General features: G+C 42.1%; 2 protein-coding genes across 5 annotated transcripts in view; one reads left to right on the top strand and one right to left on the bottom strand.

Annotated features, from left to right (window-relative positions):
* MTMR10 (myotubularin related protein 10) overlaps positions 1–5,898 on the top strand; it is a 42,666-nt gene extending 36,768 nt beyond the window's left edge. For all 4 annotated transcript variants that reach the window (XM_042038956.1, XM_042038955.1, XM_042038958.1 and 1 more), the window contains 2 exons: positions 729–911; positions 1,414–5,898. In XM_042038956.1, the coding sequence (XP_041894890.1) occupies positions 729–911; positions 1,414–2,013 (783 nt within the window). In that variant the 3' untranslated portion in view covers positions 2,014–5,898. The remainder of the gene's footprint in view (positions 1–728; positions 912–1,413) is intronic.
* Positions 5,794–22,779, bottom strand: FAN1 (FANCD2 and FANCI associated nuclease 1). Its single transcript, XM_042038954.1, has 13 exons — positions 20,971–22,779; positions 18,182–18,322; positions 17,496–17,691; positions 16,951–17,184; positions 16,353–16,484; positions 15,130–15,238; positions 14,285–14,404; positions 13,694–13,858; positions 12,655–12,823; positions 9,897–10,000; positions 8,331–8,525; positions 7,819–7,947; positions 5,794–6,981 (listed from the first exon to the last, which is right to left on the bottom strand). The coding sequence occupies exons 1-13, from the start codon at positions 22,271–22,273 to the stop codon at positions 6,844–6,846; spliced, it is 3,135 nt and encodes a 1,044-aa protein (XP_041894888.1). The 5' UTR covers positions 22,274–22,779; the 3' UTR covers positions 5,794–6,843.
* Between the last annotated feature and the right edge of the window lie 1,018 nt (positions 22,780–23,797).

Here is a 23,797-nt window from a genome sequence, read left to right as displayed (position 1 = left end):
TTCAGGTCCCCAGGTGAATACAATCACAGTGTCCTCTCAGGTGATCTTTGCAGAGACAGTGACTAACTATCCAAGAAAAAAGTCTATTGAATTCCTTTGTTGTTTTTTTCCTAGGGAAACATTGCTACTGTACATTATTATTTGTACTCCTCTAGGAAGCAAATCTGTATCTGGAACTCAGGAAGTAGAATGACAGGCCATAAAGAGAATTTCATGCTTCAGGCAAACTTTGAAATCTCTTAATAGAATTTTTTAAATAGTTGAAAAAGTTGGGGATGTTGCATAAAGTTCCAATAGTAATGTACAATGGAAGCATTTAGAAAACTGAACACTTAAATTTGTTTTTGAGAACTGGAGCTTATCAGAACTGTGTGTAGAAAACATTTGATGGCTGATAAAAGTGAAACTTACTTATTTTGTTAAATATTTTCCCTTTAGAGTTGTAGGTAGCAACCTTACGAAGAAGCAGAGTACTGAGGGACTGTTGCTGTATTCTCAAAATGCCAATTTGGGGGTTAAGAGTAAGCCAACAAACAATTTAATGTAATTGAAAAGTAACTGCACAAATGCAGAGCAGCTGTTTTCTCCTGCTGTCTTGCTGCTCTGCTGTGCTGCCTCTAAATTACATCCCTGCTCCTCTTTGCCCAATAGTTATGTGCTGGTTTTAGGATTCATGAATAAGCCGATTTTCTTCGATTTTAATCTGCCTGAATGTTAACTTCTCATAGGAATTTGCTATAAGCAAAAATATTCAGCTGGGTGATGAGAAAGGCCTCAGGTTTCCATGTGTTTGGGACTGGTCTCTTCAGTTCACGAGCCGGGACCGGCTGCTGTTCCACAACCCGCTGTACGTCGGGAAGAGCGCGCCCAGCGTGCACAACGGGGCCCTCCGGACCTTCAAGCGCTCCAAGGTGACTGGGGGGGCTGTGAGAGGCTGTGCTCACTCTCAGGGGTCCTGCTGGGGATGCTGCAGGTACCGTTGCATTAGCAGCAGGAGCCTTCATTGTCTTGGCTTCCCAGCCTAAAGAAATGATTTTCTGTAGAAGTAAAGATGTAAATTGTTGAGCCTTGTGTTTTAGGACATTTTCTGATGTGGCTGAGTCACTGCCAACATTTGCATTATTTCACCTTTGTAAAAGTGATGACAGGCCACTTTTTCCCCCTGGGGTTGTCAGTATTTTCAGTAAATACTGATTATAAGTCAGTCATTTGTTGCTACAAAACATATCCATTTCTTTTTAAAGGCCACAAGTGGCCACAGTTTGCCCTGTGAGCCCTGCAGTAATGACTCACAAGCTCAGAACTATTTAAAGGTCACAGCATTTCTCTGGATGATGCACCCTGGCAGTTCAGGGAAATTTACTATTCCAATGGATGTAGAACTGGAAAATTACCGGTATTTATTTTCTGCAGAAAAACTACAGCTCCACACTGCGAGGTGTCCCTCCAGCACTAAAAAACGGAATAATCGGTGAGCAGGAGTTCCTTCCAAGAAGAAACTCTCTGATACTAAAACTGAAGCCGAACTTTTTCCAGCCAGTGGAGGGGCAGGGCCACAATATGGAGCAGTACTTCAGAGACTGGTTTGCAAAGCCCGTTGATTTGCACGGAGTCATTCTGCCCAATCTCTCTGGAACACAAATAAAACTGTGGAAACTCTGCTACTTCCGCTGGGTTCCTGAGGTCCAGATCAACCACGGCGGCTCCATCACCGCTTTCCACAGAGTTTCTTTGCTGGCAGACGAGGTGGACATGTTAAACCGCAGCCTGCGGCAGTACAAGAGCAACTCCTCCTTGCAAGGCCCCTGCTCGGAACTGGATCAAAGCAGGATGTACTTCAGAGCTAATGGTTTAAATGACACCTCTGGTGCCCCAGACTTTCTCTCCTCCTCATTCCCATTTTCTCCTGTAGGGAACCTATGCAGACGGAGCATTCTGGGAACACCTTTAAGCAAATTTTTAAGTGGTGCCAAAATCTGGCTATCCACCGAGACGCTTGCAAATGAAGACTGAGGTGATGTGGAGGTTTAAAGGTTTAGGGAGAATACTGCATATCATTTTGTCTTTTCTAACTTAACACTGCTAAATGCGGCATTGAAAGCTGTAATAATTTTTATATACAAACATTACGTAAGATTTGCACAAATATTTAAAAGCAAGGCAAGTCATGCTTCAAATCGCACAATTTTGTCTTCAGTAGTTCTCATCCGCTGGGGCTTCTGCTCCCCAACTCCTCCTGTTCTTGGGGGTTTGGCTCATTACAAGTGATAGAGCATTTCATCAGCTAATTGAAAGGCTTGGTGTGGTCATTAATGAGGGTTCTGCTTCAAATACTTTTGTTTTCCCAGATAGTGACTGAAGTGACCCTTTGATAGAACAGCTTGGAAAGCCAAAGTAGTGCAGTGGAGATGAACTGACAGCTGAAATCTGGGAATATACTATTTTATCAGACTGCCTCTTCAGGAGTAATACTTACATGCATAGATACAAACATACTAATGTTCCATGACTTACCACCCTACATATGTGCTAATGCAGTGTATCCATGGGAGGGGTTGTTCCCTTTTCTTGCTCTCCCCAAAATGTGTTCATTAACAATTAGTCAGATTTGTGCTCTTTGTCGTGAGCTTGACTTTAGACTATAGAAATCCACATCAGGACAATGCACTGTTAACCTTAAAACATTTACTGTAGATACGGTATTGCAGTAGCTTTAGAAGTGCCTTTCATTGGGAGAAAACAGTAGCAGGATTACTCTAATGCAGCTGACACCCCCCCCAACTTTTTAAAGAAGATTGTTGTGGCAAGTTCTTGTTCCATCCCCTGCTTCCCCCTCTCCATTTCTGGAAACAACAGGCATCCAGAAGAAACAGCAGGTATTCCCTCTTTAAGGTTAAGCTTGTTTTTAAGTCCCACAGGATCCTCACCTTTTTATAAGGGCACCTTAATTACTCAGCATTACATCCCTGCACAGATCCCGATCCCTGCCAACCCTCTCCTCATTTTTTTGTAGGATGAAGTAGCTTTCAGCAGAACTCCTACTTGAGCCCTGCTGGAGGAGGTCTGGCTCCATATTGCCAGTTCCACGAGGAGTGCAGGTGCTGCAGTCACTGGTAGGCAGGTGCTGCAAGAAGAGCAGGGAGCAGTGCCTTCTTTCTGCAGACGTGCACATCCATAGGGACAGTGCAATGCACAAGCACTGCCTGAGGGAATTGCATCCAGTAGCCTCTGTCTGCTTAATGCAGCAGCCTCCTCATTGTTCTGAAACCTTTTTAAATGATAGCTCTCCCTGGATGCTGTGCCACAAAAGGACTTGAGTTTCACAGGGAGAAAGGCAGGAGCGTGAAGAATTCCAGGAGGGTGGAGAAATAGTGATGTGTCATTCTTGTAGGTTAAGGCTCCTGTCAGCTGCCTTCTCTGAACAGCAAGGCCATATTTTATATTAAATTATTTCTATGTAAAACACCAACACTGTTGAACTGATCCTGAGCCTCTATCCAGGTGTAGCCTTACCAGTTAAGGCACCAAAGGCCTTATATGATGGACTCAAAGCTGTTCTCAGTTTTCTCAGTGGGGAAAAAAGAAGGCTGCAGGATGGGAGTACACAGGATGGGAATACGCAGTGTATTTGAGTTTAAAAGGGAAGGGGATAGGATTTGGAGGTCTTTGTTTGTAAAACCAAACTGATCTTCAGCACAGCTTAAATCACAAGGTGGGGTTTGGCTCCCAGGCTGTTCCCTGTCCAAGGCTGTGCTGTGCTCACACTGCTGGGGTTGGAGAGGGAAGCAAGGCAGGGCTGGTGCAAAGGTGAACAATGTCAGGGGAGTGGGCTGCTTTTTTTACCTAGCCAACCTTCCAAACCCTGTTCCTATGCAAAGAAGCTGGTGTGTGTGTGTGTGTGCTGTGCACAACGTAGGCAGGCACAGGCTGTCGTGACACAATGCCAGGTGCTTCTGGGCAACTGTTTGTGAGGAAAAAACGTGCATCACCTCAATTGCCTAATTATGCTGCAAGATGAGCTGAGCGTGTTAAATGGTCCACAAACCAGTTGTGTTTATTTCCAAGCTTGCTGGAGCAGTCATCTCACTTGTTCATTATCAAAGGTTTGTATTAGTTTGCTTTTGCCATTCCTCTTTTCCCATTAGCTTACTGCTTTCCCTGGCCTGATACTTGACATAAAGACCTCAACCTGTGTGCTTAGTGTCTTTTGGTACCAATTTATTTTCTTTTAAAATGACAGTTAAAACTATAGTGTCTTTTTTTTTCATTACTTAACGATGTAACTTCTTTGGTTTAAAGGTACCAAAAATGTGTAAATATATTACTCCACAAAAGCAGCTGGTGGAATTAAAAAATGTTCAGGCTAGTACCCTTTGGGGGAAAAAATGGGTACTATATTTAAACAGAATTGTCTTTTATAAGGAGATTTCAGACATTTTTACATTTCAGTTCTAAAATGTGTACAGATGCTGCAGAGGGTCTTTGTATTTTATATATATAGCATGGGAGAGGGTTAAAAATAATATGCCTTTATAATAAACAAAACCTGTTAAAATACCTAATTGCCAAACAGACTTAAAAAGAAATTTTATAACATTCCAAAAAGGGAGTTAGGTAAGCAGAGGCTGAGAGGGGGCACCTCCTGCAGAGAAGAAGGGAAGAGATCCACCCTTCCCTAGACTTGAAGACAAGGTTCTGCTTCCTTGTGTGGCTCAGCCTTGCTGAGGAGTCTGAGCAACTGCTGTGTCTGTGGGAGTGAACGTGTGCCTGTGGATGCTGCTGCTTCGTCTGAGTTAAACAGCTGAATCCTTTCTGATATACTTTTGAAAGACAGGTACCAAGTGTAAATTTTGAAATATTCTCCACTCTGCACAGTTGCCTTATCAAGTCAGTAGGGACTGTTCTGAATATCTTTAATAACTTTCAAAAGCAATTTTGTGGTGTGAGTATGTATCTTTAACTTCTGTGTACAGAATACTGACATGCAAGTGTGTATATATATGTCTGTGTATATATATGTACACATATCTCCCAGATTTTCATTTCTGTTCACCATTTAAAACAAGATACTGTTAATGCCATTCTCATGTTGCAAGAGTAGAAAAGCTACCAAGCAGCTCATCCTTTTGTGTTTGTAGAAAATGTGCATTACTGCAGCTGTTCCTGGCGGAGTCATGACTTTGTACCACACATGGGGAGCTCCGTGGCTGCTCCTGTGGCTGCTGACCCCCAGTGCAGCAGCCAGGGCTCAGTGCAGGGCTGTGACTATGGTGGCACCTCAGCCTCCAGGTGCTACCCTGTGCCACACGTCCTGCCTCCAGAAATGCACTGAGAACTGAGTGTGTGTGTGTGTCTGCCCAGGCCTGCACGTGTGCTTTGTGTGCACCTGCCTGCAACCACTCTGGTCAGTTAACTGCCTTGTGTTTTAATGAAAATGTAGCAAGCTGGGCAAATGTTTTGGCTTATTCTCAGATGGAAATATATTAAAACCAAAAAAAAAATCTAACATATATTTAAGCAAAAGATGAAATCTTAAATTTGCCTCTAACCAAGAGACAGAAATCTGTACCTCAAATTGCTCTAGGCAGTAGGTTTCTAATGCTGTTGCTGTGATGGTTTACAGTTCACCATTTCAACTGAAACTAAAACCTTTGTGCCTGATAATGATTTACTGAGTAAAGTAGCAGTGGCAGAAAGATTATAAAATCCTAATGCTGAGTTGTGAATGTGAAGTAAATTAGAGTCAATAGAAGTTTGTACCTTTCCACAGTGAACTTCAGGTGGTTTTCTTTGACTTCCCCTAACAAAAAAAAAAAATTGTATGTGTGTGGTTTTTTCCAAGAATAGCATGGACACTGTGCTATAGAAAGATGATTAATAAAAATGATGTGCAAATTACCTTTTTTCTGGCTATATTTTATTACAGTGTCTTCAGTTTGCGTGGTGATCAGAACTTCTGATAGCAGGAAACTTATCGATATGAGAATGAAGACTCCAGAGAAAAGATGTTGGCTGTGTGTTAAAATTAAGAGAAACCCACGGGATTTTAATGTCTTAAAAGGGAATTCATCTTTTTAATTCCAATTGACTGACATATTTCTGAACGAGCAAACACATCAATTTATGTGGGGCAGAACTGACTATACTGAGTGTGGTCATCTTGGCACTGACCAACTCCTGTCTACTACCAGAAATATTTCCCTTTATACAGGTACTACAGATACAGCAGAAGGGGCTGTTAAATAAATTAGCCTTTCATACACAGCAGCACATTAGAACAGCATTAAAGCTTTATGCCCTACTCTGCCATCAGTGAACACCTGTATTTGTTTATGTACAAGTGCAAAAGTCAAATACAGAGTAGTAAGTGGGGACAGGCAGAGAACCACACTGGTCCTGACAATCCTGTCAAGGGGCTGAACTCACACCTTGTGAGGAGACCTGCCCAACATAATGAATCTGGGCCACACAGGCACCACAGAAATGAGCAGGACCTGATGTCCCAGATTCTGTATTGTAGAGATGTTCTCAAGGGGTACCAATGTGAAAGCAGCTCTTCCTCCTCACTAGGCAAACCCCCCAGATTACCTCAGAGAAGAAGTTAGGAATTGGGGAGGGAAGAGAAGGGCTCTGTTCTTCTGAATACAAAGTGACACGCAGTAAATCATACAGTCTTCTCTAATTATGTTTTAGAATGTTTTGTGCTAAAAGGACTACGGTAATGTTCCAAGAAACTACAATTTTAGAAGAAACTATTTTTAATAAGCAGCAGCAGCAGCCAGTGGTGTGTGTGCTGCCTGTTCCTTTAAGAACACCTGAGCTACCCACATGATCCAACCTCTGTCAGCTGAGGCGTTTGCTCTTGCCTCCGACGTCCTGCACGTGACAAACCTCCACTGCAGCCCCCAGCTTGTGCAGCTCGCTCAGCCACAGCATCTGTTTAGGAGACAGGCGGTCGTTGGGGCCCTTCACCTCCACCAGCTACAAGGAAAGGGGGATGGTTAGGAGTGTGCCCACGGAGGAGCTGAAGGATCATTAGCTCCCACAGAAGAAGTATTTTTTTATGGCTGTTATTTGTGACAAAAATGATAAAAGATGTTAGCACAGTGGAAGGTCGAGTGGATGCTGAATTCTTACCCCATATTTCAAAATTTAACTGTAAGAATGAAATTTTATATAGCAAATATCCACCAAAACACAGACAGAGGCCCTGGTGAATGAAGACCTCTCATACTGAAAAATCAATTGTCTGCACCCTCACCTGCTCCAACTGATACTGACAGCAACTTAGGTGTTCTAGAGAACTAATTTCTGCTATTAGCTCTGTATCATAAACACATAACAAGTTGCTCCAACAGATGAGGTGTCCAGTAGTCTTCTAGTAGCTATTTCCCTACCATGCAAGGCACCATCCATGACTATTTACTAAATTTCTGTAGCAGACACTGACACAGTTGTAGACTCAAATAGTCCAGATTTTGTCTAAGTGGTGCCAGTAGAACCCCTTGCCACCAACAGTCAGAATGTGTGTGGCTGATTGGTAACAGGTGCTTTACATTACCTTTAATCAAAGACCTTTTCTACACCAACCTTAGCCAGGGTTGATAGTTGCTGGCTCTCCCTACGCCCATTAAAGCTCCAGCACAGCTGCTGGAGGAGCAGATAATCACCCACTGCTCCGTGGGGGCTGGGCAGCTGAGCTGTAGCTCCGACTCCACCACCACAACAGGAAATTACAGTTTGTGTGGGCTGACAAGTGCAAGGTTTTACACGAGGGGAGGTAACTGAGCTCTGAGTATTCCCGTGCTCCCCACACACCTTGAAGTGCTGGCTGTGGGAGCGCCACACGAGCAGGTCGGGCAGCCCCCCCCGGCAGTGCCGCAGGTCCCTGGACAGCCGCCGGAAAACACCGCTCAGGAACGTTCCTCCAAGGCAAGAGACCAGGCTCTGCAACAGAAGGTTTGGTAGTTGGGGTTGGTTTTAATTTCCTGCAGAACCATTTCCCAACCCTCACAAGAATATTGGATGGCCCAGCTCAGTTCTTTGTTTAGTCTTGCATAACAAGAAACATTAACTAGATGTTTTCTACATTAATTTTCCTGCTGTGTTCCCAGCTACTGTTGCAGGAAAAGTGACCATATGAGAATATTGTAACAGTACCTGTCCAGGGGCTTCAACAAAAGTCTCCCTAATCCTAATTCTTCCCTCCCACCACTCTTGATCTGCCATGGTTCCATGCCTCAATACAATCTGTGAGCACACTAGGGCCAGATGTAGTAGCTGAATGTCAAGCCTAATTGGGGTGCCCATGCTGGACAACACTTACTTACCTGGACTTGTGTGAGGGAAATAAAACGTCCCCAGTTAACCAGGGCTGCTGTTTTTCCCTCCTGACTGGTCCAGACGTCAGCAACCAACTTTGCCAGTGTCTCAGAGGAAGCGGTGTGAAGCTGCTGGAGTCTGGCCTCTATGACAGCCCTCCTGTTCTCATAGAAGCTGTCAGTGTATAAATCCAGGGGGTATGTCTGGATGAAAAGGTGAATACAGCTCTGAGGAACTGCCAGCAGAGTAGCTACTCCCAGAATGACAATGTCCTACTTCATATTTTTCTTAACTAAAAAGTCACTCAAACATTGAGCTGATTTATCTTGAACATGCCCACCACATAAATATTTATTAACTAGGAAACATTTGTATATGTTTTAACACCCAATGCCAGTGCAACAAACACTGGCCACATCTCGGCCTCTGCTCTGTTGTTTTGAACTCTAGACAGAGGTTTCCTTTAACAAAGAATTCTGTGCATTCCCAGCACTCTGTGTTCCAGGTGGGATCAAGACTGCTCAGGCACAGTGAGCCGTTTGAGGTGAAAGAACAAAGCTGTGATGAAGCTGGGGCTTCATCCTCCAGCACCCACAGGAAGAGCCCCAGACAGTGCTGAACACTTAGGGTGTAAAAAGCCCCTGCAGCAATTCAGCTTTGACTGCTGCTGAACAGGCAGGGCCCAAGAGCCACGGCAGCTTTCCAAAAGCAAGTGCAGAGTGCTTAGGAAACAGCCTTACAAAAATGGCTGCCACACATAATCCCAGGAAAATATAGCCTAGGAACGACCAAGAGAATCAGGTGTGAGCTGTCAGCTCATCACTGTTTATGCCTGAGGATCATGATAGCTTTGCTCCGCATTAATAAGGACAACAAGAAGAGCTATTTGTATGAATTCCATTTCACAGTTTTGTATGGCCTTTGGAGTTACAGCTGTCCCCTTCCCGTCCTCCCTGTGAGCCTGGTGGTTTTCAGCTCAGCCACAAGGACTTCTGCTTCAGATGGTGAAGAAAAATAAAGCCACAAGACCACCTGGAATTATTGACCTTAGGGTGTTACAGGGAGTTGTTGGAGAGGGCTGTGTAATGTTGTTTGCTTGCTTCTTTGTCAAAAACGAGGGATGATCCCAAAAAAATGGTGGAGTGAGGTGGGTAGGGGTGTTAACAAACCCTAGTTTAAAAATAAGGCTACTGAAAAGAAACAGACTATTTTTTTTTTCCAATGGAATACGTCATCTTCCAACAAGAGGAACAAGGCTGTGGCATAGCAGTGTTTCTCCACTGACTATAAAGGACACCTTGCCCAGTGAGCTCAGCTACAGGACACAAGCATTTAGCCAGAGCAATCCCACCCTCTCTGACTGTGAATCCAGCCTGACACAACAACTGGTTACTGAGGGGGCCCTTGGTAATAAACCAAATGTAACAAATAATAAAATGAAGGGAACACCAAGGTGTGTCTGGAAAGTCCCTCAGAATAAAATGTTAATCTAATCCCAAATAAGATTTTAACATGGTTACTGAATCTACAGCAGTGGGCAAATAAATTAACCAAAGAAAGCCTTTCAAAATTACCTGATAGGAATTTCTGAACACGTCAGGTATGTCATCCATGAAAATGATATCCCACATTAGAATCCCATACAGTGTAATAAACGTTGAGCCTTCCCCATGAATACCTAAAGGGCAGAATTTAATAAAAATGGAAACATTAATTTCTACAGCAATGTCATATGAAGAGGTACTGAGCCATCACAACCCAAAGCAGAAACATGCCATGTTCAGGTTCATGACCAGCTGGTGTCAGCACACATTCTCACTGCAGCTGCAAATGCAGTTCATTCCTGTCCCATTCCCCAAGCCTGCTGCTCCCAGGCCAGGGAACTTCGGCTGCAGCACAGCTTCCATCCCTGCCCTGGCTCCCACAAGGCTTACTGGGCTAACTCTGACAAATTTTAAATATACTTTTTTAACATTAAAAAAAATACAATATGGATAATAATATATATTAAAAACATGATATATATTTATAGTATATAATTACATCTTGTCTATCAAACATTATTCTATATAGCTGTTCTATTTTATTGTAAATATTATATATTATGCCTTATATATGTAAACATATTTTATATGTAAATACATATGTGTTCATGCATGTATACATGTGCCCCCATATGTGTATATATATATTCATGCACACATATGAGCATGTCAAAACAACACGTCAAGGACACCAAGGAGAGCTTCTTCAAATACCGCAACACCAAAAGGAAAACTCAGGCTAATGTGGGCCTGCAGCTAAATGGAGGGGGGGCCTGGCAACAGGGGACACAGAGGGCAGGGTTCTGGAACACCTTCCTTGCATTGGTCTTCACTGCCAAGACCAGCTCTCAGGGATCTCTGACCCAGGAGACCTGGGGAAAGGAATTTGGAAGACCTTTCCTTGGTTCAGGAGGACTGGCTTAGAGAACACGAGGGCAAATGTGACATCCACGAGTCCATGGGCCCTGAGGGATGCACCCAGAGCAGGCAGACACCATGGTGAGGCTACTCACCATCATCTTTGGAAGGTGGTGCCCATCAGGAGAGGTGCCAGAAGAAAGCAAATGTCACCCCATTCTTCAGAAAGGGAAAGGAGGACCCAGGGAACTCCTGGCCAGTCAGGCCTCACCTCAGCCCCTGGAAAGCTGACAGAGTGCCTCATTCTGGGAGCCATCTCTATCACATGGATGACAAGAAGGTGATCGCGAGTGGTCAGCATGGATTCACTACAGCTAAACAACGCCTGATGAACGTGACTGCCTTGTACAGTCAAGTGCTGTGCACTGAACAGGCTGCCAGAGAGGCTGTGGAGTCTCCCTCACTGGAGCTATTCCACAGCAATCCTGTGCCATGTGCTCTGGAATGGCTCTGCTTGAGCAGGGTTGGACCACATGACCCCACTGTGGGCCCTTCCAACCTTAACCATTCTGTGTTTCTATGTGAACATTTCTATGTATATGTATGAACATACATATATTCATGCGAACACAGGGAGACATATAGATGTATGAATATATATATGTATATAAATGCAAACACAAGGAAACACTTTTTCACTGTGAAGGTGATGAAGCACTGGCACAGGCTGCCCAGAGAGGCTGTGGAGTTACCCTCCTTGGGGATACTGTAAAGCTGGACATGGTCTGTAAGAGTGGGCTCTTGAGCTGAGGGTTGGACAAGATGACCCCCAGAGCTCTCTGTCAACTTCAGCCACTCTGTGATCTTTGTTTGTTGTTAGTCTGTTAGTACAATATATTATCTATAGTAGTGTAAGCATCGTTACGTCGTACATACACATCCCAGAATGTATACGTTATTATACACTATGTAATGAATAGTTTTGTGTGTATATATATATATATGTATTATACATGCATGATACCTCATACATATGAGGGGGAGCATGTATGCGTTGGGGTGTGTGCATGGAGCTGGAATGGGAATTCTGGATCATCACTAAATCACACATGGCCACTGCGTGCTCAGAACTGTATGGAGCCAAGAAGACTAATGGTGAGTGGGTGGGAGTGAGGAACTGAGTGGGGATTTCAGCACAATTCTCCCAAATTCTAAACATTGTCCCCTCCCTATTTACCCTTTTCTGACATAGCCACTTTTGCTCCAACAGTATTTGGGAACATATCAGTAAAATAAAACTATATTAAAATACATATTTTATAGAAAGATACAAATTTTACCTTTAAAAATAACCTGCCTACCTTTTTGTATTTCACTTTTTTCCTGTAAAACAGACCTATCTGTTCTTACTGGTCAATGGCTTTTCACAGCTACTGAGTTGTAAAAATACACAAACAACTACTAATAGAGTCTTTCCAAAAAATCCTGCAGTGTTGTGCTATTGGTATATACTGTTTTCATGGACATCTAGTACCAAAAATCAGTGGAGGTTTACATTTCCTTAGTGACACTCCCATAAATGATAATGCTAGCATTTTGCCTTCTTTGTTCAATGGTAAGAAAGACAAAATAAGTGATTTTCTGTGTAGATGAAGAAAAAACACTGGGGGTTTTCCTAATACATTTCAAAACCACCTTTGGTAAATGAAGGCAGCAAATCATTAAAGGCCAGGAAGCAGGTCAGGTTGAAAATATACATTAGAGCACTTTGGTAAGGAAATGATGTATTAGAGGTGCTTGGGAAGGAAACAGAATCTGGTGTAATGAAATCAGCTAAAACTGGTCTATTAAGCAAACTGATTAGTAAATAGTTTCTTTACTCCCACAGTGAAATCACTGTAAAATATCCCCAAACCAACAGCGCTGTTACCCTGATCGAAACCATTCCTCCTGTAATGAGTTAATGCCAGTTCCTCCACTGAGCACATGACAGTGGATACACTGCAGTCTTCTCCTCCTTCTCCATCACCAATATCCTCCACGAGAAACACAGATTTTCCCATTCCCATCTGAGGACACATCTTTCCACTGATTGTAACCTGAACATATGAAAACATTTGGTTACTTTGCATCATCATGTTAAAAAAGCTTTAGCCCAAAACCCCCTTTTCAGTTTTCTTAAAATCAGAACTAGATTTGTTTCCAAAAATCAACTGAATAAAACTTAACCTGCTATTCCTGTGAAATCATCCTGTTTAGCTTTCATAAACTGGCACATTTTTCAGAAAACAAATGTCTAGCAAAAATGCTGGGCAGATGGGAATGTAGCCTTTCTATATGCAGGACCAGGAGCTAAAATACAGAAGACTGAGGAGACTGAGAGAGGAAGTGCGGCTCTGCTCTGATTTTGTCCAGACAGAATTATCTTTACAATGGCATGGAAGATTTTTTAAAAATCCATTCTAATATGATACAAGCGCACCACACTGAATACTTGCACAGCACATATTTAGAGCGTGTAACTCCCAAAAGTTCCGAAAAGAATGCTGGCATTTTTTTCAGCCATTATTCTAATGCTGACACTATGCTAAGGTTACTATCACTTTTTCTAGCACACAGAATGCTTGGCCTGCAGCCACCAGAGACAATGCACTGATCTGATCAGACTCTTCAGACAGAAAGGCTCTGAGGGCATTACTGATAAATTAGTGGAGTTTATGGCTGATCACACCCATAACACATATAAAGCAATGCAAATTAGATCAGTGTACAGCTGACTAACTTCAGACAAGAAGCTGACCAGTGTAGAAGCAATTGATTACAAAAGGCTTTTGTTTTAGAAACCCATTTGTATTCCTTTTCCTGAAGCATGTCAGTCAGAGACTGGTGTACAAATGTAACAAGTCTCCCAGATTATTTTTCCTTGTCAGAAGTAAAAGGAGCTCACAAGTTGCTGCTCCCTTGCTTACATGTGTCACATCCTCCACAGTGAGGAGGGGCAGGTCCTGCAGCAGGCCCTGGAACTGCTTGCAGCTGGGGGAGTCTTTGATGCGCAGGGCGCGCTGGCACAGGGACAGGCGGTGACCGGTGCGCACGGCCGGGTCTGCCAGCCCTCTGCGGATGCAGCCAATGGCCTGGCAAAGAGCAAGGGGACAAACAACAATTTACAGAGATCTCTGCACACCTCTCTGTTCAAGAGCAATTGACTGAAGGAGCACAAACATGTGAGTGTAAAAACGAGCATACAGGACAGGGCCACCTTGCCAACTGATGTAGTGGAGCTCTAACCAACGAGTAACATTTTGCAAGGAGGCTTCTGGATTCAAATTTACACTAGTACAGTAAAAAAAAATCCTCTTCATTTCTACTAATCAGTATAAGATTAAAGAAATGGATTAATTTTCCTAGGAGAAACTGGTTGTCTGACCTTGGGATTCCTACCAATATCTGCATTTTTAGGAGACTCTACTCCACTGTTCTTTCCATAAGAAATATTTTTTTAATGTTTTCAGACAATGCCTGCAGTGTTTCCAGCTTTCCAGCAGCAGTTGTGAAGATACCTTCTTAATGTTTTTCAAGTGCTGATGTAAATTCAGAGCCAGCCGATCCCACCATCTCCCTCTGCTGTCAGCACAGTACACATCCTGGGCCAGGAGGCTCTGCAGCTGCTGCACTGCTTCCTGTAGCAATGGGATTGTACCTTTATTAACTGGCTTACAAAACCAAGTTCAAGTTAGCTTGTCACTTCCCCTTCTAATTAATGAATACTACAGAAAGTTTGTCTCTGGACAATCCAAACCTACTTTTTACTCCATTACCCAATATACCTGTTTCTGATGCATATGCGTATCTTAAAAACACTAGAATAGAGACATTTTTTTGTAAACTTAAAGGTTAGCTGCCAAAAATACAGTATTTTTATCCTTTCTGTATTTCTCATTGTATATAAAAAATATCTAAGTGTTACTTGTTGCTTTTTTGCAGAGGTGAAGTCTTCAGAATAATCTGATTTGTTTTAACATGTAAATCAAAGGCCTTTGGAGATGTTAGCCCCCAAGGAAGAGGCAGGGATTTCTGGAAGAATTCTCTTTCAAGATTTTTCTTATTTAAAAGCAATAGCCAAATCTAGTGAAACACAGGTATCTTTAAATAATGAAAGAAGCATATCTCAGCAATAGTCTTACGGTGTATTATATATGGTAAATCTTCAATGCATAAGCAGAAATCAAAAAAATTTAACTTTCTAGAGCAGCACAAAAAAAGGGCTCTTTTCCCTTAAAAGTAACTTGTTACTAGAACTGCAGCAAGGCCTGGCAAACATTACCACCATTTTCCAGCCATATCAGAAATGTAAAACAATGTACAAAAATTTAAGCACATATTCCTATTCACTTCACCACTTTACCTTATACTTGTGAAGTCTCTGCAGAATTTCAACTCCTTGAGAAAGGATTCTTGTGTACACCCAGCCAACCGTGAAACGTCGCAGGTAATCAGGTAAAACTCTGTGATAGCTGAAAAATAAGAGCAGCTCAGATCCATTTAATTACAGCACTTTAAATTAATAAAATTCTTTTACTAAGAATACTTATATCTAAAGCACTTATAAAAATTAAATGCCTTATATATCCAAATTGATCTGAAATGAGTATCCCAGCTTCAAAGTCAAGAACCCAAAGGTAAGGCAATAGTTTGGCTTAGGGAGCAGCACTTGCACAGTGTATTTTAGTTTCAACACCAGTGAAATTATCAGTTAATCAGTTTCACAACAGATGCAAAACAGTAACTTATTACATCATATTTTGTTACCAACTTATTCTCATAAGCCAGAAGTTGAACTTCAGAAACAAAGCTGGATAAAAGAAGAAGTCTAGAACAGGAATTTCCTGCCATAAAAGAAGACTAACATCTTTTCAGTAGGCACCTCTGTGTTTCAGGACAAAGTCTTTTAAATGTCTTATTCAAATCAAAATAGATTTTTCCACTGTCTTCAGTGTAAAATGGAACAGACCTCCCAATGACCCTCTATGAATATTATTTTAAATCAGTTCACATGGAACTGAATATCATGCCAAACATAAGGCTTTAACTTGTGGTGTATCATTGAGCCAGAAAACAAAATAATTAAAAGAAAAACTGATAAAGAACACTTCATATCCAATACATGTTATTTCAGTTCTCAGATATTCAGTAACATTTCCTGAGCAACACCCACTTGGAAATCTCAAGACGTGAATAACCCAGCATGTTTTCCCACAACATTTGCAACATCCTTTTGTCCACAGTCAATTTTAATTTCTGCTTATTGCCATTTGTTTGAAAGTCATAAAAAATACTATGACAAGGGAAAAATAAGGCTGTTGTTCTCATGCACTGGCACATAGAACAGAACTGTTTTAGCGCTTTATCCATGCCTACCAACTCTTTCCCAAGATTTTATAAAAAAAGGTCTTTTCATATAGTAACTTAAAAGCTAAACAAACAATCAGGAAGTTCCCAGCTTTCAAGAACATTAAAGTCTCTAGCTTTATCAGGCCTAAATAACATAAGCCTCTCTCAAAAGGAAAAGTACCCAAGGTAAGATAAAACAGTTTCCTGCAAACACTAGGCCAGTTTCCAGTTCACTACCTCAAAGAGGGATGATTCTTCAGTTCTCTCCAGGTTTCTTTAGCACACAAATACATCTGATTAGCTTCTTCCCAGTTCCCATTTACCATTGCAGCAGCTATATCATTTGACAGATGAACAGCAGTTGCATACCTGTGGTAAAAAACCACAACAATTTTATTAAGCTTAAAAAGCATCTACAGCTGAAAGAAATTCTTCCCTTCCAGTCTCCAAAGACATTAGAACATGTAGCCATCTTTATTCTTAATCTTGTAGGATTAGCAGAGTTTAAACTAGCAGGGTACGTGGTGTTTAAATTTCCTTAATACCAGAGAATATAATTTTTGTTTAGTTCCTAAGCAGCACAGCAAATGAAGAAACAGCTTTCATAAGATGATCATGAAGCAAATAAATATGCTATTTTGGCTCGAAATGCAAGCCACTGTGAATTACAAGTCCTACCTCGATACAAAATTGTATTTAAAATCATTGCAAAATTAACACTTCTACATACATACATCTGGAATTCTACATTTGAATTCTTATTTGCCTGCACAAGTGCTGCAGTAAAGCTTTTCTAGAAATGAACAGATTCCCAAGCTGCCAAAGCTCTCCTTACCTGATAAGATCCTCTCTGTCCTGGAAGACCTGTGTTTTCCTGTATACTGTGTAACTGGGGAACACCATATGCCCCATGTTAGCCCTAAGGACTGTGGAGAGCAGGCCTTGTCCAGCACTGCCAGCTTCTTCCTCTTCCAATGACTCAGGCAGTGAAAACAGCAGCAGAATTCGAGAAAAGACAGCCCGAGGGCCTTTGCAGACCCTGACACATTTTCCAGCCAGGTCCTTCACCCTGGAAGGACAAATAAAATTACTATAACAAATGGTTTTTACCATCACTTTTAAAAACTAAAATAAACTGAATGAAGTATGAGAATAACTTTTTTTCAAGCCAATTAATGCATAAACTTGATTTTCCTTGAAAGAAGCAGAGAGACTATAGAGTCTAGTATTTACTTTGACTCACTCTGAATTGAAATATAAGGCTGCCCTTTTTTTTTAATAAATTTACTAAATGCATTCCTCTCTTGAAAAGGTATCTAGATTTCAGTCATTTGAAGCACAACTTCCACTCACCTTCAAAATGTAACTGTAAGCATTTACCTTTTTAAAATCACTGTCCCAACACCAGCCTGGCTCCTACTGAAGATCGAACGCTGCTTTGACAGCCTCAGAAAATCATCCACAAGTTGCTGTTTCTGACCGTTTGGGTTTGGCAAGTGAAAGATCTTTGCCAGTGTTTTTAGCTCAGGGGCTGAAAGCAAATCCAACCCTTCACACAGGTCTTCCAATTCAGATTCTAAAAGTAAAATTATCCACATATATTCATTCTATGTTACACACATACACTCAAGCAACAGCTCACAGTACATTCATACAACCTAGTACTAATCTAATGATTTAGGTTCTTCAAAAATGTATTATCAATGCTATCTGGTTCACCCTGAAATTCTTCTGGATCTTCTTCTGGACCTTTTCACAGGTCTGCTTTGAAGGAATGGAATAATCAGAAAAAGAACACCCTTTACAACTTCAAAACAACAGCAAAGATTAAAAAATCTGTTGAGTTACAAAAAAAAAAAAATGCTGTTCAGAAAAACTGGTCTTCTCTATCATCTAATTTGCACTATCTGTATTTTCACAAGACCACTCATCTACCTGAAGCCTTTATTCTGCACCTCTATTCTCTTCCCAAGGCACGGACAAGCATGTAGTACATTGAACTCTAACAAGACAAAACTGCAGATTTTATTTGTAGTATTTTAAAGGTTTATTGATGCTGGCCTTACCTGTTTGTAGAAATCTGACTTCAGCCAGTTCTTCAATTATTGGTGACAAATCCACACTTATCTCTTCATACTCTATTTTGTTCACCTTTAACCAGTTCAGCTTGCGTTGAAAAAGTCTCACATATAATTTCTGCCCACCAACTGCAAATTTATTTAAAACAGGGAAGGACAGAAAGAAGAGTAAATTCTCAACACAGTACTAGGCACAATCACCACCTTAACCAGAAAAATTACTTTGATGCAGGTAGTCTCTAAAACACATTTTAAATCTCCCCATGTTCTACAAGGAGACTTGATAAAATACCAGGACTTACCTTTCCAAGTAATTAATAAGTTTATTAGAATCTTTAAGTTTTGTAGGTGGAAAAGTATTACAACATATTTTGTAGGCAATGTACATTACTAAAATTCATTTTGACATGCTTACCCTTCAAGAAATATTTTGTTTTAAAGAAAAAGACAACTTCATTTTTCAACCCTGCATACTGTGGTGTTAAATAGGTCTTTTTGCTTTCTTAACCAGTCATTCAATAACCAAATATTTCATGCTGGGGAACAAAAGAAGCTGTAGTCTGACAGAATAATGTCGTAATCACAGAACAACTCTTTGTGCAGCATTCTTCAGATTCTTATTTTTCCAAAGATAAGCCTAATTTTACAAATATATCTACTGAAAACAATGAGAAAAAACCTCCTGATCATTTGATTTTATCAGGGAAATATTCTTTTAAAGTACCTTTTAAAAAGACTTTTTAAATACTAACGATGCTGAAATTCAACAAAATAGCTTATTAAATTTTAGCTGAAAATAGTCTAGCTATTGTTACTACATTCAACAACCTTCTGAATACTTCATTCAACTCCCATTAACTTCTAAATTTTTTACCCGTCTGCTGCTGCTGCTTAACTGAAACTGATCATTAATAAAAAGACACTGAAACACTAGCAGGCCCAGGTATACTTAAGAAATGGCAGATAAACATTAAAAGTTCATTTAACAATTCTCCTGTCCTTAGAAGGCTTTTTCAGTCTTTTCTTTAATAGAACTTTTCCAGGATCAATTCACTGACAGAACTACATTCAGACATATAAGTCTGTCATTTTCTCTGTGGGGTTGTAACTCCTTTAAAGTCTGTCCCCAGTTTTTATCATTCTGGAGAAAGGAAAAGGGTTAACACATGGACATTCTTTCCCCACACCATGGAAGTGACCAAACTAGGGCTCCAATAATAATTTCATAATAAGCTTCATAAACTTACACTCACATTATTCACTGAAGAATAGTAGACATTTCAGCAGAAAATAATTAAATACTGAAAATACCTATATTGAAGCAACCTCATAGTACTAAGCAGGTACTATGGGATTTTTTGTGTTATGATAACTGAAAGATGACACTTGCTTAGGTAGAAACTTCTAATGTGGGACAGATAATTCATCTACCTGAGCTTTTAAAGTATCCTGCCTGGTATTTCTTGAAGGCAACGACATCCATCTGTCAGTTGTCCAGGATTTGTTATCTACTGACTTAGTGCTATCCTCTCACTTCTCACAGCTCAATTGCTGCATCTTTCCTACCCTGCAAAGAGAGATTTTTTATCTGTGATCCTCACATCCAGTGATTATCAGCACCACTTTGCAGTAATTCTTCCTGTATTCCCAACTCCCGTGAGAGGGGAATTCTGGAATCACACTACTGAAAGAGAAACAAGCAGTTCTTTTATTTAACATAACAAGCTCCTGTTACTGATCAGTGTTGTTCACATCCAGGGAAGTGTGGATGCTAAAAAGCAGGAGCAGAGGAATTTTCCAGCTGCCTTTGCATTTTATGAAGTTTCTTTCTCATACAGCTAGCTGAGAAAAACAGTTGCTGAAGCACTTCGTGAAGTTTTTCTTTCTCATGCTTTAGCTGAGAAACAGTGAAAGATGGTTTTGTAAACTATTACTATATCTTGCACCTGGGTTTGTTTTCCAGCCTTGATTTGGTACTTTGGAAAAAATATTTTGAATGGGTGTTGGAGAACCTCAGCCAATCCCTCTAGGGGGTGGCTGGTCAAGCGACCAATCATATCATGCTCTCACACATACAAAGATATATAACCTAGCGTGTAAATAATAAAATAATTCCCTTTTCTCCTTGGATTGGATTGTGTTGTTTCTCGCCGGTTCTCGGTAAAACAGCGACAGGGAAGGGAATGTGGAAATGGGGAAGGTATATGCTGAACATCTCTTTTAGTATTTGTCAAAGTAGCCAACGCCTGTATACACTGCTGGCCTAACTGTGAGTTTATTCCTGGATCTGTGGATGCAAATGATATGCACCTACTGCTTGCCTCAGAGAGCCAGTAACAAGACCTTTGCTGCTTCCTTTCTTTATATATCCCCCTTTTAACTATCACAAGATAAACAAGGCATTACCAAGCTCCAAGATGTCACCACTGTAATATTCTCATGGCGTGGAGTGCACCAATGGGCTCTGCAGACCCCCCCCCGGTTTGGCTGCTTGTGCCCATGGCCAGCTCAGATCCATTAAGCTGTGCAAGCCAGGCTGCTGGGAGGGCTGTGTGAGGCTGTGTCCCCCCATTCTCTCAGGAGCTGTACCTAACAACATTAGGAGAGTTTATTTACAGAAAGCCACTGAGGGGTATATCTCCTGAGAAAAAGGAGCTTCTTCCCTTAAGGAATTCATCAAATTAAATTATCAATTCACATAGCACTTCTCACATAAAACTATGTAACAATGCTCTCTACAAGAGGTAATGTGGAAACGCGTTTTTTAAAAAAGATACCTGATAATTTGTAGAACTTGGTTATAATGTTCAAATCCTGCTCATTAAATAGTCTGATGTCATCTTCATTCTCCAATACGGCTCGCAGCAGTACTAAAAAATTCTGGAGGTAGTATGGGTGACCAGGAGAGCTGGGCACAGAGAAGACCTCATCTATTTTGTCTAGAATGTCCCCGGTGGAATCCTGAGATTCTACCTTTTCCACAGTTTCTAACGAAGTATGGTTCATTTCATTCTTAAAGTCTTCAAGAACTTCCACAGGAAGTATCTCTACATTGTCCCTGCTAAAGCAATTTTCTGTCCCACAGTTCACTTCTGTCTTTGAAGAAGGAGTAACTTTAGTGTGAGGCTGAGTCTCGACTTCCAAATTACTGGTTGGGTCTGCTGAAGTATGGATGGCTAGAGATGTTTCAAATTTATCAGGACTAAGAATCACACCTTCGGACCTGCTTTCTGCTTTGGTGCTCCTTGTATCAGATGGGAACCTTTTGTCATCACTGTTACCAGCCAGTAAAGGTACCTGAACCATATCCACAAGGTCTTCTTGATTACATTTGTTTATTTCGTTTTGAAATTCAGGCTCCCTCTTTGAAAAATTTTGTTCCTGGTGCTCTCCCTGAGAAGGCTGATTTTCTTTCTGAGAACTCTGCCCAGCATCAATCTCGTCGTCGTCGTGTGCTGCAGCACTTCTACAGCCACTGTGAACGGCTGGAGGCGAAGAGTTGATCTCTTCATACAAGACCTGTTTTCCTCCCTGGAGACAGCGTCTTCTGGACAGTTTTGAAGACAAGCTTCCCAAGGAGACTATTTTAACTGTCTGAGCCTGTGATTCATTGTTAACACTAGAGACTGAAGTATTATTGTTAAAATAAGGACTAGTCTGTTGTGCTGCACTCCCTCCTGCTTTCGATAAATTACTTTTGGAAGGACTTGTTTCTAGATTTAAGAGGTTTTTTGAAAAATATGAGCTGGAAGTAATGCTCAGATTTGCAGCTGGGGGACTCTTATTCCTAAAAGAATTCAGTGTAGCATCAATGGCACCAATCTCACCACAGTTTCTCTGACATGTTTCATCAATGTGCTTATTTATTCCATATCTTGGCACCAATTGCCCACACATGGGACAGCCAATTTTGGCAGGGGGGACATTGTTAAAAAAGGAAGTAATAGAGGATGATGCTGAAGGTGTAGATGGTGTTCCTGTAGTTTCCACTTTTTTTGTTGTTTCTTTTTTCTTCTTATTTTTACTGAGTGACAAACTTATTTGGGATCTTTTGATTCCTGAAGACCTAGCTTCTGCCATTACAAAACTTCACAGCAATTACATCGCACAGACAAGTCAATTCAGGGCATATTTCTTTATTTTATAATACTTAAAAGACTTTTCTTGGCTTTTCCTTTCCCATCTGTAATCCTCTGACATGCCTTCAAGAAAAAAAATACATTGAATGAGTGGTCTTCTAAGGTACTAGATGCAACCAAGACGTATAGAAGTGGAGAAGTGAAGCAATCCTTAACTTACAATGCTACTGTCCTTTAGCTTGCCTCACCAGGCAGAGAAGCATACCACAAGCAAGCTGAGCACTGCAGGTGCCTTTAAATGGCACAATAAATGGAAAATTAACCTCAAGTCTGCATTTACATCAGCAAGTGAACCTGGAATTCAAATAGGCAAGTTCTCTAATATTCACAGAACAATCAGCGTTGGAAGGCACCGCTGGAGATCATCCAGTCTAACCCCCCTGCCCAGGCAGGGTCACCTGGAGCAGTTAACACAGAGAACGCATCCAGATGGGTTTGGAATGTCTCCAGAGAGGGAGACCATGATCTCCCTGAGCAGCTGTTCCAGTGCTCTGCCACCCTCAGTGTGAAGTTCTTCCTCATGCTGAGGTGAAACTTCTCGTGGTTTAGTTTATGGCCATTGCTCCTCGTCCTGTCGCTGGGAACATTTTATCATTGTCTTGTCTGCTACTGAGAGACTATTTTCAGCGCCAAGCACTCGTTTCCAGAGCACACCGGGCTGCCCTGCAGCCCTCACCCTCACGGCTGCTGTGCCTGCCCGAGCCCGTGGTGCGGCCGGGCTGAGCTCTGCCAGGGCCGCGGCGCCAGGCCGCTCTCCAGGTGTTCCGGACGGCGGGGCCCAGGTTCCCAAGTCATTCCTGGTGCTGCCATCCAAACGTGCCCGCCCTTTGCCGGCCTGCCCCGCTCCCGCCACCGCTCCTCCCCGCGCCTGGACCCCCCCTCGGCCAGCCGTGTCCCCGGGGCCAGGAGCCCAGGCGGAGCCCCCCACAGCCCGCCCGGCCCGGCCCGGCCCGGCCCACCTTTCCGCCCTTCCCCACGCACCGGCGCCGCAGCCGCGCGTCGCTCCCGGGGCCGTGCGGGCTCGGGCCGCGCCGTGAGGGGCCGGGCCGGGGCCGCCGCCGCTCCCCGCCCGCCGCCAGGCCTGAGCAATGCAGCGCCGATGCCGGGCAGCGCGCTCTGCACGCTCCCTCACGCAGAGCGAGGGCTGTTGTAAACACCGTGCCCTCCTCAGATTTAGAATTTTCTTTTATGACAACGCGTGGAAAACAATTGAGGTGTACCGGGGCATAACAATCCTGTGCCATGCACTCTGGCATGACCCTGCTTGAGCAGGGAGGGTGGACCAGATGACCCAACTCTGGTCCCTTCCAACCCAAACCATTCTGGGATTCAGTCTAAGTTATTAGTCTAAGCCAGTTCCTAGCTCTGGGTTCCCACAGGCTTAAAAACCTTTTGTGTCCTCCCTCTCTCCCAATCATGATTTCAAAATATAATTTCTGTAATTTAAATGCCTGGGTACATCTTA

This window comes from Corvus kubaryi, unplaced genomic scaffold, assembly GCF_017639235.1.
Source record: "Corvus kubaryi isolate FWS band 111438036 unplaced genomic scaffold, C.kubaryi_AGA036_p1.0 37394, whole genome shotgun sequence".
Lineage (NCBI taxonomy): Eukaryota > Metazoa > Chordata > Aves > Passeriformes > Corvidae > Corvus > Corvus kubaryi.
Note: the sequence above shows the minus strand (reverse complement) of the source record. Positions and strands in the feature narration are given on the sequence as shown.

Coding starts and splice junctions, on each gene's coding strand:
- FAN1 (XM_042038954.1), bottom strand. CDS start 22,273: ATGGCAGAAGCTAGGTCTTCAGGAATCAAAAGATCCCAAATAAGTTTG. Junction 18,323..20,970: donor CAAGTTCTACAAATTATCAG/GTATCTTTTTTA, acceptor ATAAATTTGCAG/TTGGTGGGCAGAAATTATAT. Junction 6,982..7,818: donor CCCACAGCCAGCACTTCAAG/GTGTGTGGGGAG, acceptor CTTTCCTTGTAG/CTGGTGGAGGTGAAGGGCCC.